This window comes from Notechis scutatus, chromosome 2 (assembly GCF_049901735.1).
Source record: "Notechis scutatus isolate UNSWTSFEM ecotype Mainland chromosome 2, rNotScu1.2, whole genome shotgun sequence".
Lineage (NCBI taxonomy): Eukaryota > Metazoa > Chordata > Lepidosauria > Squamata > Elapidae > Notechis > Notechis scutatus.
The window spans coordinates 243941348-243957705 of record NC_142010.1 but is presented as its reverse complement, the minus strand read 5'-3'; the positions used below and the strand labels follow the sequence as shown (position 1 = coordinate 243957705).

General features: G+C 38.2%; 1 protein-coding gene across 1 annotated transcript in view; it reads left to right on the top strand.

The window, feature by feature from the left end:
- PARP8 (poly(ADP-ribose) polymerase family member 8) overlaps positions 1 to 16358 on the top strand; it is a 175537-nt gene that overhangs the window by 139895 nt on the left and 19284 nt on the right. Inside the window, exon 16 of the mRNA XM_087958448.1 lies at positions 8237 to 8329. Within this exon, the coding sequence (XP_087814574.1) occupies positions 8237 to 8329 (93 nt within the window). The remainder of the gene's footprint in view (positions 1 to 8236; positions 8330 to 16358) is intronic.

Sequence of the window (16358 nt, the reverse complement as noted above, 5' to 3'; positions counted from 1 at the left end):
GCAGTGAAACAAACAAAATGTTAAAAAGTTATGATATTTATGCAGTTACTTACCAAGCATATCTAAATTATATTAAAGTAAATCAAAATATCTTTACAATCTCCAAGGCATGTCACAACTTTTGAGCACCCCTAATGTTTGGAAATTGAAAGTTGAAAAATTCTATATGCCCTGTAGCATGCTTAAAACTGGAATAAGTCCTTTACCCTTGGTTGCCTAGAAGTCATCACAACCTTATCTTATTTGGAATTTTACTTCTGTTGCATGTCAGACTTACTTTTCCCTTTTGGATATCTTTTCAACTTATTTCTTAGTCCTGCTTTAAAGTTTTACCATTTTCTATTATCATTTAAAATTGTGTACAAAACTCTGCTATGTCCTCAGATCTAAAATCTACTAGATTAAAAGATTATATAAAATAAATAGAAAATCAGGAGCTGTCCCCCTGTCACCTGCATGAGGTGACAGATTGTTGGGGACAATATGCTGTGTGGAATAGTGGCAAGATTTGCCTGAGTCTCTCTATTCCATTTCTTAATCTTTGGAATGAAGAAAAAAATGGAAGAAGTCAAAAAGCAGTTTCATAATCTCCCTTCCCATTTCTCTTTCAAAATCTCTGCCATGCATCTGCTCTTCCATAGCTAGGAAGAGGCATATACCTTTTCTTTCATGGGCAGAAATGAAGACAAAACAAGAAATTTTGAAGTCATAATCCAGTCAAAAGAAAACCTATGGAAGGGAGTTGCATTCCTCCTCTTAGAGTTAGGGATATTCTCCATACATAAAGCAAACACACCATGTTCACATAATAAATCACACCGTGGCCTGCTATGATTTCAACAGGATTCTGGTTCACACAACCTGTTTAGATGACGGTTGTGGAATGTACAACTGGAGTACATTCTAGAGTAGGGCTGTCAAATTCGTGGCCCACGGACCAGATACATCACACACTGGCCATACCCACACCTGGTTTAGCGAAAAGGGGGGAAGTCCCAATACATCACGTGGAGCCACCGTGATGATGCGAGTTTGACACCCCTGTTCTAGAGTATCAAAAAAACGCAAAGTTTGTCTGGGACGAAGAGAAACAGCCTATCCTAGGAGTTCTCAAGAGTATTGTTTAATGGTGTAAGACTGTAAGTAGTGTACTTTAATTTGGTAAAAATTTTCCCTGTAGATGAGCAATTCAGGAAACTGCTTAGAACCTCACTATGTCCTCCTTGGTTTTAGAGCCTGACATCAGTACATAGTACAGTAAATTCTCACACATAGTGGTTCACAGACAGATCAATTCCATTAGCCTAGCATCATAGTTGGTATGAATGCAACCATAGAGTTGGAAGAGGGGTTGTAGTCAATTGCTTCCATGGTGACAGTGCTCTGTTGAAACCCTTTCTATTTGCCAATTTCTCTTTATGATCCCTTGGGATCATCCAAATCCTACATCAAGATAAAATTTTAAGCCCCAAATTTTCTTTCTTTTACCTATTCTTCTCCCCTACTGGCTTTTGAGATTTGCAAGACATGTTGTTTCTTTGTTTATGTGAACCTCACTAAAATGCCATAGAACCAAGTAGTTCTGACATCATCATATATCTGATAAAGGGCCAAATATAATTAATTGATGAATTAAAACGTGGTCTATAACAGAGGTATCCAAACTTGGCAACTTTAAGACTTGTGGACTTCAACTCCCAGAATTCTCCAGCCAGCTATGCTGAGAGATGAGACCACCCCCTTGAGTCGGGAATACTAGAATACTGCATCCAGTTTTGGTCACCATCCTATTAAAAAGATGTTGAGACTCTAGAAAGAATGTAGAGAAGAGCAACAAACATGATTAAGGGACTGTAGGCTAAAACATACGAAGAATGGTTGCAGGAACTGGGCATGGCTAGTCTAGAGAAGAGAAGACCAGAGGAGACATGATAGCAGTGTTCCAATATTTGAGGGGCTGCCACAGAGAGGAAGGGGTCAAGCTATTTTCCAAAGCACCTGAATGCCAGACAAGGAATATTGGATGAAAACTGAACAAGGAGAGATTCAACCTGGAAATAAGAAGAAATTTTCTGACAGTTAATACAATCAACCAGTGGAACAGCTTGCTCTCGGAAGTTGTGGGTGCTACATCACTGGAAACTTTCAAGAAGAGACTGGGAAGTCTAATGCTTGAGCAGGGGGTTGGACTAGATGACCTACAAGGTCCTTTACAACTCTGTTATTCTATTCTATGTAAAAATGACTAGCAGAGTAAAATCCACAGGGACTCCTTTACCTTTTTTATTACAAGTTCAAAAGCATCTGATTAAAACTACAGGTCATGCCAACTGTAGTATACAGGTTTCATTAAGGTGTTTTGTGGTTGCCTCTGACAAAAAATTGATTTATTTTGCTGACAGTAATCACCGTTTTCAGCCTGCACAAACTGGTGTTTGGTTCACCACCATCAAATGGTGGCTGTCTCTTTCTTTATAATTTTTCATACTTCAGGACTCCCCCGCCCCCCAAAAAATCATCTTGTTTGGCCTGCACTGAACCAATACTATTTTAGCTATTTCCTTCTTTAGAAGCTCAGTTTCCCCAAATTCTCCTCAACAAGAATGAATTGGGTCTGACCTTCAGCTCCTTTTTACCCTTAAAAATTCTATTTATTGTACACAGCACCTCTGGAGGGCAAATAGCACTGATGGGCAGGGACAATGAGAGGGATCTTTACCAAGTAATAGATGCAGGAGAAAGCTGAGAAACTCTGGGAGTTGAAGTCCACAAGTCTTAAAGTTACCAAGTTGGAGACCCCTGGTTTAAACTGTGTAATACAAAAGCATGCAGCTCCCCTGGTCCTTTGCACAGTCTTTTGTGGGGTGAAGCGTAATACATAGGAAGAGAATACCAATGGAAAGCATTTAAGAGTTGAATGAACTCTCTCTTGCTTCTGTTTCCTACTTCCCAAATTTGCATCTGGGCTGTGTTTGTTTGTTTTGCTTAAACCATTCCCATTCCTAAGGGTTCTTCGAAGGCAAAGAAAAGGCAAATTTCAGTGTTGCCTCTGAATTCATTGCCAGGGGCTCTTACGCGCTCGGATTGTAGTGTTTTTACCATCATGATGGTATAGGTTGGCACTGCAGTTTTCTTTCAGGCCTCGTATGCGGTTTTTGTGCTTAACTCTTCTCTATCACAGCGATTTGGGCAGACAGACATAGGGTAAAATTTTCATTTTGTTTTATTTGGCATTCTGCTTTTATTTAAAGGGAATTCAGATGCACCACATCTCACTGGGATCTGTTTAACCTTGTCTGAGTCTCCTAGAAAGAGGAAGTTTCAAAAGTTGAATTCCAGATTATCATAAATCAATTATATTTCTTGCCTGCCTTTAAAAATATACAATCCTAAAACACAGTGCTTTAGTTATGCAGTTTTCAGACTGAGAGAGAAATGATTATCTCCTAAATAAAATATGTTGAATTGTAACTTCTATTTTCTCTGGGTATGGTTGATCTATAAAGTGTCAACCAAGTAAATCAGATTCCACTCTCATACAAAAAAGACAAAATAAAAGTAGCTGGAATAGTGTTTCATTAAAAGAATCCTCTCATAAACATTTCTATCCAGATAAGAAAATCTGGAAAAAGGACACAGTGGCTCAGTGGCTAAAATGCTGAGCTTGTCAGTCAGAAAGGTTGGCCATTCGGCGGTTCAAATCCCTAGCGCCACGTAACGGAGTGAGCTCCCATTACTTGTCTCAGCTTCCGCCAACCTAGCAATTCGAAAGCATGTAAAAATGCAAGTAGGAAAATAGGGACCATTTTGGTGGAAAGGTAACAGCATTCCTTGCGCCTTGGACGTTTAGTCATGTCAGCCAGATGGCCATGGACAGCGGACAGCGCTGGCTCTTTGGCTTTGCAAGGGAGATGAGCACTGCCTCCTAGAGCCGGAAATGACTAGCATGTTTGTGCAAGGGGAACCATTACCTTTTACCTTTAAGAAAACCTGAAAAGGAAAAATAGCACTGAAAAGACATTCTAATTTGGTAGCATAACAGAGAAGATAAAATAAATTACTTTTTATACAAATTATTGTCTTATTTAGTTATGGCCATATCTTGTGGCATAGTGTATGTAATGTTTACTATGCGAATACCCTTATATATGTGTCTATATCTCCAACCTCTGCCACTTTCTCTTCAACTTTTGCTCATTCACTGGCCTGAAATGAAATTTCAGGTTTGTTCAGCTGAATGCACTTAAAATAATTCCTTACAATCAGGGACTTTCATTATTAGGATTCCTAACTGCAGAAAGATTTCTAAACTAACTCAGCTGATCTGAGTTCAGATCTCTCTTCAAACATTCATATTTTATCCTTCAATGTCCATCAAGGAGAATTGAGATGCTTTGACTAAGGTTTTCTACACTGCTTCATATTTTTTCACATCTTTACAACAAACGTGTTAAGAATGCAGTATTATGAGAGAGGCAGGGCATAAAACTCCTCCCGTCAATGACCCATTTTGTTGCTTTTACAGCCCCACAAACGAAGGGAGTTGCCTATTACAATTGCTATTGCTTTCCTTTTCCATACTAAATATTTGGAATTGTTAAGTCACCAATTTTTATCCTTAAACACCTTCCTTAAATCACCCCCCCCCCCACCAAAAGGGGGGAGGGAGGCAAAATGTAATTCTTGAAGATATTATGGAAATCTGTTTACAGCCCCCAGCTGGAGTTTGATTCCATAGTGCAGCCTCCAGGTTGCTCACCTTTGAGAGCAATTATATCAGCCATCACTAAAAATAAACCTTCCCTGTTTCAGTATGTGAGATTGTAGCCCTGTATTTTAACCATTTTCTTGGTTAAAAAATAATGACTTGGAGGCAGATAAAATTAGGGAGGGGAGGGAGAGAGAGAGAGAAAAGGAGAAGGAGATGAACAATTAGGCATTGCAAAGGTGGTTGATGTGACCAAAAATGAACAATAGCCAGCAATAACATTGCCTTTTTATAGCTATAGCCAGCAATAACATTGCCTTTTTCCCATGCATACTGTACTGTACACAAAGACATAAACAGACACATGATCATATATAAGCAAATATGGATATAATCCTTCACTGAAACTCATACGCTCATTCACACACAAAAAAAATTTACAAGGATATGTTCAGATGGGTAAAACTTCAGTACATACCATTATCCAACTGAATACACCTGCGCAAGCCCACCCAAAGGCTGTTTGGTGGCTTGATTGGAGCATGTTAAAGAAAGCAAGGAAGGTGCTGAAGGTGTAGTTCAGGCCTGTCAAACTGGTGGCCCCCAGGCCAGATACGCCACGCGCAGGCCATGCCCACCCTGGCTCTGCAAAGGCCAAAAAACACTGTGATACATCACATGACATGATCGAGTTGGACACCCGTGCTGTAGCTGGTGGAGAGTCTCCCTTGAGTACCTTTCTTAGGCAAATCAAACCTGTATTGGTTTCTCCAACTATATGGCAATCCATGTTAGGAGCATAAGGATTTGGGAAATAAAAAAATAGTTTATGATAGTAGTTTGTGTACACACAGTATCTATCTGAATGGAAAGTCTCCATAAATTAAGTATGTCCCACAGGCTGCAGTCTAATTGCAGATGGTATAATGTCCTATGAGAACTAGTTCTATCTAGCGAGGGAGCTATGTATAGTTGCTCTTCAGTATGTTGTGCAAAGTTGGACCTAGAATTGGAAATAGGATCATTCGGTTTTCAAATACCATGTTCTACATCTCACTGTAACTTTCCCCAAAAATATTGTGAATCTTGGTGCCTGTTTTGTCTTTCATGCCTGTAAAACATACTGGATTCATTTCCCTATTAAGTGGACAGCTCTCTAGCTGACAACTTCAAGACCGAACCACTGAAGTGCATCAGTCAAACTTTCCTAAAATGTGCCCACAAGAGAGCCAGTGAAGTTATTATACATTATTTCATTTGGTCTAGAGTGCCATGGTACAGTGAATTAGATAGTGTTAGGCCTCATCTGCTGCCTAATTCAATGTAACATAGCAGATGAGATATATCAAATGAGCAATGCTGTGTTGGACTTGAAAGAAAATGGACCTTCTAAAACCATCACTGCAAAAATATTTCAAGCCTTGTAATCATCATATAATCACTGAGACTGCAAGTAGAGGAAGAGGAACAGGATAATGTTCCCAACAAAATGGATGGAAAAGTTGTTGATGCAAGTGCATGCCCAGTGAAGCATTTTTTTAAAGAAAAAAAGGAAAGAAAATTCCTTCTATATATTTTTTTGTATTTCCTATGGTGCTAAGGACAAACTATTGTTTAGCTTTCATTTCTTTAGAAAAAAATAACCCAAAGAGAAAAGGAAGATTGATTCACTGGTTATCTTTGTAACTAGAAAACATCATGATGGTAGACTATTCAGTTCTGTATATAAGATATAATATAGTTCTTTTTTAAAAAAATGGCAGAGAAATGAGATGAGCAGCAGTAGCCCAACCTGAGCTCAGCAGGATTATCTGTGTCTCTGTTTTGCAGATAAAGCGAAGTTCAAGAGCAAACTACGTCTGTCTGTCTGTCTGTCTGTCTGTCTGTCTGTCTGTCTCTCTCTCTCTCTCTCTCTGTGTGTGTGTGTGTGTGTGTGTAAAAAAGATTCTTAAAATGGCATCTTTTTGAAAATCACACACTTTAGCTGAAATTCATTTTGATTTGAAAAATGTTGCTAGAGATGATGGGGAATGCTCTTTCAGCACCACAAGGAATGTCTTCCAACTCAAAAGTTGGAACTGTACTTCTGTATGCCAAATGTAGAATTGTGTCCTACTTAGACTTTATTTATTGAATGCTAGCAGTCTTTCTTGCTGTGATCATGACTTTTTTACTAGTTTTATGTAGCAGCAACAGTGAAAGATGTAAATGAAGTCTACATTTATTCTAAACTTCATCTCTTTACTGACAATTGGAACCCTGACCAGGTTCTGTATTTCTCAACGTTCCTGATGCCAAGAATATTGCTCAGAAAAGTATTTGTGCCTATTAGAGTCTGATAGAATTCCTAGCGGTCTTCACTTCCAATCATGAGCTTGGAAGCAAATAATGTGAGGAGCAGCAACTTCATTTATTTATAAGATTATCCTTTCATTTCTTTTGTCATTAGTCTTTATTAATGGGTCAGGGAAGATAGAATTGTGTGTTTAGTCATTCCCATAATTATGGGGAGAAGTAAACTGTGTTTTCTAACTTTCTCCTACAACCTTGACCCAGTAGTTAGGATGGCAAATGTCTAAAACAGAGAGCCTGCACTATCTATTTGGGGTTCCTAGACATTAAATGTTACCAGAAGCACAAACTGAAATAATAAACTGCTTGCTCAGACTTCCATCCTCTAAGATTTTAGAAGATAGCAATGAAGGCACAGGAAAGGCATGGGTATGGCCATCTGATACAAGCTTTTATCCCCTAATCACATGATGAAATAAAGTGAGAGAAGCCCAAAGGCAGAGATTTAGTTTATGTATGTATGTGTGCTCAGATCTGCCTTACAATTTTGCAAACATTTTTTACGACTCTTTTTGCACAGTAGGCTTTGAATTTTATATCTTATTCTCAAAAAACTTCTTGAAAGTGTTGCTGGTGTAAGATAAGGATACTCTTTCTAGTAATTGCTGGGGGGAGAATTACACATTTTCCCAAACATTTTGAGGCTTCCTTGACTCTTCATATTTCCAATTTCCAAAAGCCTCAGTGGGAGAAATGTCCTCGTGATTTCTTCTCTTGGGATTGGTTTGAAATAGAGAAAGTCAGGGAGTGCGCAGACCACTGCAAATGTGATTGTCCAATAAGAGATGGGACATTCAAGAACAGCTCTTAGCTACCTAATCTGCAAATAAATGTAAAAATACAAGAATAACACCAAACTTTTATTTCCTTTTGAAATATCGGATGAAAGCTAATTTTCTTGCATTAAACTGAATGGGAATTCAGAGGCAAAAATAAATAAATAAACTGAATATTTTTTCACATGAAATTAGGAGAGAGAGGGGGGAGGGAGGGGGGCAGTTCTACACGTACGAGACATCAGTTTCTTGGTTGGAATTACATCACCCAGAGCCCCAACTAGACTTTGGACAAATTACATAGACGTTCTAGGAACGATACTCTCAATATGGGTAGAATGTTATGGTTGGTGAAGATTGCTAAATATAAGAATAACCATTTTTTCCCCTTTGCTTTTAGCCAACTGTCTGTGAACGGGAACTGTGTGTATTTGCTTTCCAAACTCTAGGCGTGATGAATGAAGCCGCAGATGAAATCGCAACAGGGGCTCAGGTAAAATTCAAATAATTTACTTGTACCAGAATGAATTGCTTTTGTAGAGAAAATTTGTATATCATTTTGTTTCATTTTATTGTCTCTTGATTAGTACAAAATATTCATTGTACTTAGTTTTACAGGATAGCTGGCATTTTTCAAAAACACCAAACTTTTATGTTACAGCAGATGAAAGTTAGAGTAAAGCAACTTTTCATGTTTTTATTACAGAACTGTATTGTGTCATTATCAGATAATCCATATTAGATACATGATTATAGGTCGTAAGTTGTGATGATCACAAAGCAGGTCATCAAATAACTAGACCTTACTTTATGACCTATTTTTTGAATGTTGTTAAGCAAATAGCGTAGCTGTTAAGTGAACCCATTGTCTACAATGGGGAATTTTGCTTAAGAGCAGAAGTAAATGCCAGTTTTCTGCAAAAATGGTAATCAATCAAAGTCATGTGACCATGGGATGCTGCAAATGGCCATAAATGTGGAGCAGTTGCTGACTCTACTGTGGGGAATGCCTATCAGAGCCTGCCTATCAGAACTTAGGAATGAGTTTGTAAGTACCTTTTGCAGGGGGCTCAGATCTGGTATAACTTTGACTGGTTGTAAGTCAAAGACTACTGTATGTATACATTAGTTCTGTGCAGCAATTCAGTCTCCAAAAGGTGCTACAAAAGGCATGTAGTGATGAAAGTTCACTGCCTGGAAGCATCTGTGCCTTTTCCTGAGATGCTGAATGATCCTGGAAAATGACCCAGCTACCATAAGGCGTTGCAATCAAGCTTTCCATTTGTATTCCTTTTGTTCAGCAAAGCATTTTCTGGAGATCATTGTACTGTGCACTCTCAGTATGTCAGAACTTTATTCTAAAACTATTCCATCCAAGCTTCCCTTTACAACACCACACAGAAACTTCTTCATTCCTCCCCGTGCTATTTCTTCCATGCCTTTATTCTCCAAAGCCAATTTTGTCAAGGAATCAGAAGTATATGTAGATAGGCAGCCTTCAGATGAGTAAGCTTTAGGACAACCTCAACCTATGCTGATGGCAGGAATGAGAAGTCAGTTTCTTTCTAGGGCTGCTTTTATCACAATTCCCACCAATTGGAATTCGACCCTGGCAAGGGCTGCAAGTTCCACACTGCTGCCTTCTAGCAGTGATATTGTGGCTAGACAGATACTTGTGTATCCTTGTGTTGTGGGTAGGAGGAGCAATTAATCCAATGCTCAAATTCTCCGAACCACACTTGCTGACTGGCATTAAGATTGCCCATTCATGCCAAGTGTGAGAAAAGGAGGGAAGGGAAGGCAGCCTAAATATATTTTGCTCCCTGATGTTTCTTTCTCACTGCCCTTTTTGAAAGAATCCTCTTTTTTATTTCCCTCCAGGGGACTGAATATAACAATTTCAGAACTAACCTTGGTATGAGTCAGAGCCCATCTGGGACTGTAAGGAGGAATCAGAGGGTTGCATTAATCAAATCCCCTTTTTTTTAATGTTATCCCTGAATGAATCATTTTAAATCAAAGATGTGTTATCAGAAAGATGGAAGGGTTGCAAACTATATAATTCATTTCACAGCACTCCATGAAGTAAAAATATGTTTACTACTTCAAGTGTTTGAATAGTTGTTGAACGGTCCTTTTAAGGTGTTTCTGTGCTACAGTAAATATCACGACAAATAATTTTTAAATGTAATCTTTGTTCGTAGATTGTTGCTGATTTTCTTACTTATTTCAGAAATAAATAACTTTCATTTGCATTCTGAAATATTCAAAATTGCTTGTTCAGGATTTTATCATTGACTCCAACAAAAAGGACTATTAATAACATTAAAGGGAATACTTTAACATTGTTCTTTTTAAAGAGAGTGAATATCAGAAACATGGCTATTGTCTGAACATTTATAAAGTAAATCAGATGCTTTTTCAGTGGGATGTTTTTTCCCCCCCAATGCATTATCCAACGATGCATTAGGGTGTTGTTTAAAGGCAGTTGGCAGATTGTGTAGCTGAAGGTCAGGCACTAGTTTGTTTCATGAAATGAAATCAAATGAATAACAAAACACCAGAAAATTGTCAATCAGGCAAAACAAAGGCAGGCTACTAATAAGGGGTTAGAAACCAGGAGAACAGCTAATACTTTTGAAGACCAGGAGTTTGGAAAACAGAAACAAAGACATGGATTTCTGCAGCACTGTCCTTCACATGACTAATCTAGTTCTGTCAGGCTCCTTATGTCCAATCATCACGGGGAAAATTCATGTGTTTCTGGCTCATGCTTTTTTCTGGAAGTGGTTTGTTCAGAACAAGAAATGATTTGTAAGTATTCTTGTTAAATTCTGGCCCCCATTTTAAAGGCACAATATATTTAGGACTGTTCACTTAACTTAACACTAAAGAAATTAGAAAAGCTGAAACCAATTCCTGAGCTCCCAATCCAGTTCACTCACTCTATAGGAGAAGTGTTGTATCACTCCCTCATGCAATATCTGGAACATGGTTTGTTGCTTCAACACTGGAATTGAAGTCCTCAAATAGAAACTAACAGTGCAACCTTGCTTACAACATTCCCCCACATTCCAGGCAATGTGGTTTCATCCTATTCATCCATTGGTGATACAGCAGTAGTTTGCCATTGTCTTCTGAAAACCCGTCTGAATACTTGGGAGAAAAGTCATAAATTATTATGAGTTCTATGTAGCTCTCAAATCTTAATTAGCGTTATCATTTTTTGAGAAAAGGGGAGGCATAAGAACAAGAACAACAGGTCTTTCCTGATGACACAAAAGTACACATAAGTTCTCATAGTTATCCACTGAAGGTTGCTTTTTTTGACATTTTTAATATTTGCCTTTCCCAACAGTGCACCTTCCAGATGTAGGGCCTCCAGCTCCTATTATTCTTTAGCCTACATGGTCATTGCTGGAAGTTCTGGGAATTGAAATCAAAATATCTGGACAATGCCAACACTGAACAACAATAGTTTTAAGTGTTAACTCTTTCTGTTTCTGTTGCAGAAAGTTTTGCTGTCATCCTGTTCGGGGGGGGGGGGTAATTTATTCCATTTTATGATGCACACGTTGTATAGGAAAAAGCAAAATCACCTGAACCACAAACTGGGTAGCAAATAAATTTGATAAACAAATGAATAACCAAAAAAGCATATTGCAAAATTAACTGTAGACCAAAACTATTATTTACGCCCTCTCAAGAGTATGCACAGTTTTATGAGCTTCAGATTTCCTCACTAAGCAGTATTATGACAAAAAAGCAAAGTTCAAAGAAAATAACATTAGGAAATCTGCATTCTTTTTGACTCTAAAACCCTAAGGTTGAAATTGTCTGATTTATGTTCGAGGTTTCTGTGTTTCTCTGGGACTAAAACTCTCCTTTCACCCTCTTCCCTACCAAATCCTGCTAAGAACAAAAGGGAGAAAACCACTGGTTTAAAGCACTTTGGGGGACACATGTGGAAAGCAAGAGAGAAGATAAAAAAGCCCATGGGCAACAGATTACCCATTCTTGCCCTGGCTATCTGGAAAGCACCCAACTGAAGATGGTTGGTTAATTAATTTTTCTGGGAATCATTCCATCAATAAGCATGCATCTGGGAAGGCCAGAATCCTCTCCCCTTCTTCACCTCAAAATATTTATTGAATGTATAATGGTGCATATCAGATCATATCTAAACCTACATGATGATGTGAGCCTTTTATTTTTCAGCTTTTACAAAGCTGAAGGTCCTATCTGTTTCTCAAAGCAGCCAGAGAGAGAATTAAAACAGTCTTTACATAATTACCGGGTTGTGAGGGTAGATAGACAGGTTTTTTCTCCAATCGGTATTATCATTTATCATCCCAGTCAGAATGGCATGGGAAAGGAATGGTTTCATGTAGGCAAGAGAGAAGAGATGGATTGTTTGGTCATTTGTGTCATGTTATTGCTCAATCTTTTATCCTGAACAATTGTATGATTGGGCTTTTCAAGGTGCATTGACTGCTGACCTGGTATAGCAAATTAATTTCTTAGGGCTGTAGTTTATCCACCAGATAAATTCAATTAATATGTACAGCAACATGTTTTATAATGAAAGGGACAAGACAGAGTTGTATTCTCTCACCTTTTATTTCTGTTCACTTTAGAAATATTGCAAAAAAAAAGTGACAAGAGAATAAAATTGGCAAATCAAAAATAAAACTTAAATTATATGCTGATGGTGTTGTTCTTAAGAGTTACCCATCCAAAGATTTTTTTTAGAATCAATAATAGAGCATATACAGAAATATGGATTGGGAGATCAATAAAAAGGCTCAAATGATAGCATGGGATTTACCTGAAGAAGAAAAACAACATTTGCAGAAAATAACAAGATTCGGTATCTTTGTTAAACCAATTAAATACCTGGGAAATTATTTAGCAAAATATAATGATAACTAATTCAAGAAAAATTATTAACAGACTTGGAAAAATAGAATGGCTGATACCTTAAGACAGAAGTTAGACTTGTTCAAATTAGGAAGAATATAGTCAGTAAAAATGAATATTTTTTACAAAGATCAGCTTTCATATGATTTCAATAAGAATTGAAAAAAAAAAGACATTAAATGAATGGGCAAGGTCAACTAACTTTATTTGATGAAACTGAACTAAGGATTAAATTGAAGGTTTTGTAAGATATAAAAGCACAAAGAGAACTAGCTATATCGCACATTTCCAATTATATTATTGAATTGAATTGGCATCCTTCAGTCTCAAGAGACTGTGGTATCGTGCTATGAAACCGGTAACTGCCACTTCCTGTGTTGTTTCAATGCTGTATGCAAAGTTGCAGAGTCCTCTCCAGAGCATGGGTAATTTAATATGGAGGATAAACTGTTACCCAAGCAGCAGATTCCCCCCTCTCCACGTCACTGTAATAGTCTAATGGAATGGCAGAGCCGATACGATTAGTTCCACCTTTGTTGCAGGAGTTACCAGAACGTGATTGTACACAGTCACAAACTGCTTCCGGGACTCCAGCTCTGGATTTTGACTCCTGGAGCGAGGTTGGCTCCTGAAGCCTTTTCCAATAATAGATATAGCTACAAGGCAGTGGAGGTTTGAAATCAGAGTTTCTCTTCTCCTAAAAGATGGTTCTACCGTTTTGTCTGCCATTGGGGTATAAAGCCCTCTTCCGCCTTCAAAACTGTTGACCATCTTCTCCTGTAACCCTGGAAAGGGGCCCTAACAAGGTGCTACCAGCCGGACCAGCTGGACCAAGATTTTTTAAGGAGTTATTAGTCCTCCGGCAATCCTCCTCACTCCAGGACACCCAGCTCGGCTCCATTTACAGTGTCCATTATCTTCCAACTGGAATTGGAATATACAATTATAACGCAGTTTAATTTGGAATACAGATTGGACTCAGTTGAAGAGATAATAATTTGTATAGAGAGCAAGATTAAAACTAAGGTGAAATCTTTCAAGACAGTTTCTATAGAACATTCAGAAATTCATTGATTTCAGTATCTTCAAATAAGTAGTATAGTTTTTTTTTAAATCACAAAAACAAAGTGGAATGCTCAGGAATTTGGACAAATTTGAAAAACATATAGCACAAAATGCCAAACATCTGTTGTGACTTATTTTAACTTCTTTTGAAATATGATCAAATAAAAGACTGTACGAATAAACTCTGATGCAGAATTTAAAGAGGTCAATTGATATGCCATAGTGGGAATACCAATGGAAAATAAAATACCAAATTCATGGAGTTATTACATTCAAAAAAAGATGGGTACACGCTGTTTTTATTTGGCATATTCAGTGATTCAAAAAATAAATAACTCATATTTTTTAAAAATGCAATTATTTTTTCACACATACTGGCTACTGCAGTAGACAGGAGCTACTATAGAGCAGAGGTCTCCAACCTTGGAAACTTTAAGACTTGTGGGCTTCAACTCCCAGAGTTCTTCAACCAGCTGGCTGAGTAATTCTGGGAGTTGAAGTCCACAAGTCTTAAAGTTGCCAAGGTTGGAGACCCCTGCTATAGAGAACATCCAACATTGGCCCATTTCCCACCATAAGAGAATGGCTAAGCAAATACTCCCTGGTTATCTGAAAAGGACAGGCAAAATATACTGAGAAAGATATTCCCCTCCATCCACAGGGGATTTAGTAGCTAGCAAGTAGCATCTTGAATTGAAACTTATTGCTAAACTGTGCATCTCATGCAGCATTGGTTTAACCTACCATAGTAGTACTGTAACTGACCTCTGAGCGCACATGCAATGCATTCCAGACCAACTGAAATTTGTAGATAATCTTCAAAGGCAACCTCATATAGTCTGAGATTGCAAGTATACCGGATTAGTATATGTTAAGATAAAACCATTTTTAAAGGAAATTATTATTAAAGGGCAGCAATAGTATCAAGCATATTTAGGAATTTTTGTCAAGTGTGGAATAATGATTTTATGAGAAGTTGTGTGTATGTGTGTGTGTGTGTATCCCATTTAAAAAAGCAGATCTCTATCACTTATACCTATTAAATTTTAGCCTAAATAATTTTTCACACATTTTATAAGGTTTCCATCCATTTTGATTGGAGAAAACTATTTTTGTCATCTACATTTTTCCTATGCTTGACAATGGGAGAACTGAACATTTTTCTCAATCTCACTTCAGTTCTGTGTATAGGTAGTCCTCGACTTACAACTGTTCATTTAGTGACCATTCAAAGTTACAACAGCACTGAAAAATGTGACTTATGACCATTTTTCACACTTATGATGTTGCAGCATTCCCGTGATCAACATTATTTACATTGGGATGCTTGACAACCAACTGACATTTATGACGGTTGCAGTGTCCGGGAGTCATGGGATCCCCTTTTGTGACCTTCTGACAAGCAGAGCCAATGGAGAGAGCCAGACTCAATTAACAACCATGTGACTAAGAACTGCAGTGATTCGCTTAACAAATGTGATGAGGAAAGTCGTAAAATGGGACAAAAGCTCAACTGTAGTTGTAAGTTGAGGACTACCAGTGTTGAGTTGGCCTGGACTCTCTCTGGGGGATCAATCCGTCCATTACTGGACTCCAGATCCTGCCTCAGATCAGGCGGCCTTTCAACATTCACAGAGACTTTGTATCCAATGCCATTCATTGAGTCACAATTTCATAAACAGAAGCTCCCATATTTTTAACTATATACATTTTGGTGGAGTCCAAAATGTACATTATATACACATTTTGGTGGAGTCCAAAATTTGTCATATGTGTACATGGAAGGAAAGAAAACCAGTTGGTATACACCTTGTACATTTATGGAATGAATAATCTGAATCCTTGAATGGATTAATAATTTGAAGAAGTAAATGTGTTGCTCACAGAAGAGAAGTTGCTCAAATAAAGGAACCAAAGTAAGTTCTACAAAATAAATCAGACACTGCCCTGTGGCCCCTGCACATCATTTGACACTCTTATTGAATTGCTGTTAAAGTGGGGACATTACAGCCAGGGGTGGGATTCAATTTTTTTAATAACCGGTTTTGTGGGTGTGGCTTAGTTGGTGGGCGTGGCTTGGTGGTCATGTGACTGGGTGGACATGGCTTGGTGGTCATGTTATTGGCTGGGCATGGCCAACTCAATATCACTCACATCGAGGCACGCATCTCCTCCCCTGGCCGTTCATGACTGTGGGGATGCTGCAACAGTCGTAAGTGTGAAAAATGGTCATAAGTCACTTTTTTCAGTGCCATTGTAACTTTGAATGGTCACTCCACACAAGCAAAGTACCAGCAAAGGAGGGGAAAAAAACTCCAGAGACGTTCCTGAGACAGGAAGTCTAGTCCTTCCAAGAATGTAATAAGGGTTAACGGAGAGGCAGTTTCTGTAAGCAACCCCAGAATGTTTACTTCCTTCCTTCCTTACAGGATTAGGCCAGTAATTTCTTCTAACAGCTGGTTCTCCAAACTGCTTAGAATGTTAACAACCGGTTCTAGAAAATAGGTGCGAACTGGTAGAATCCCACCCCTGATTAC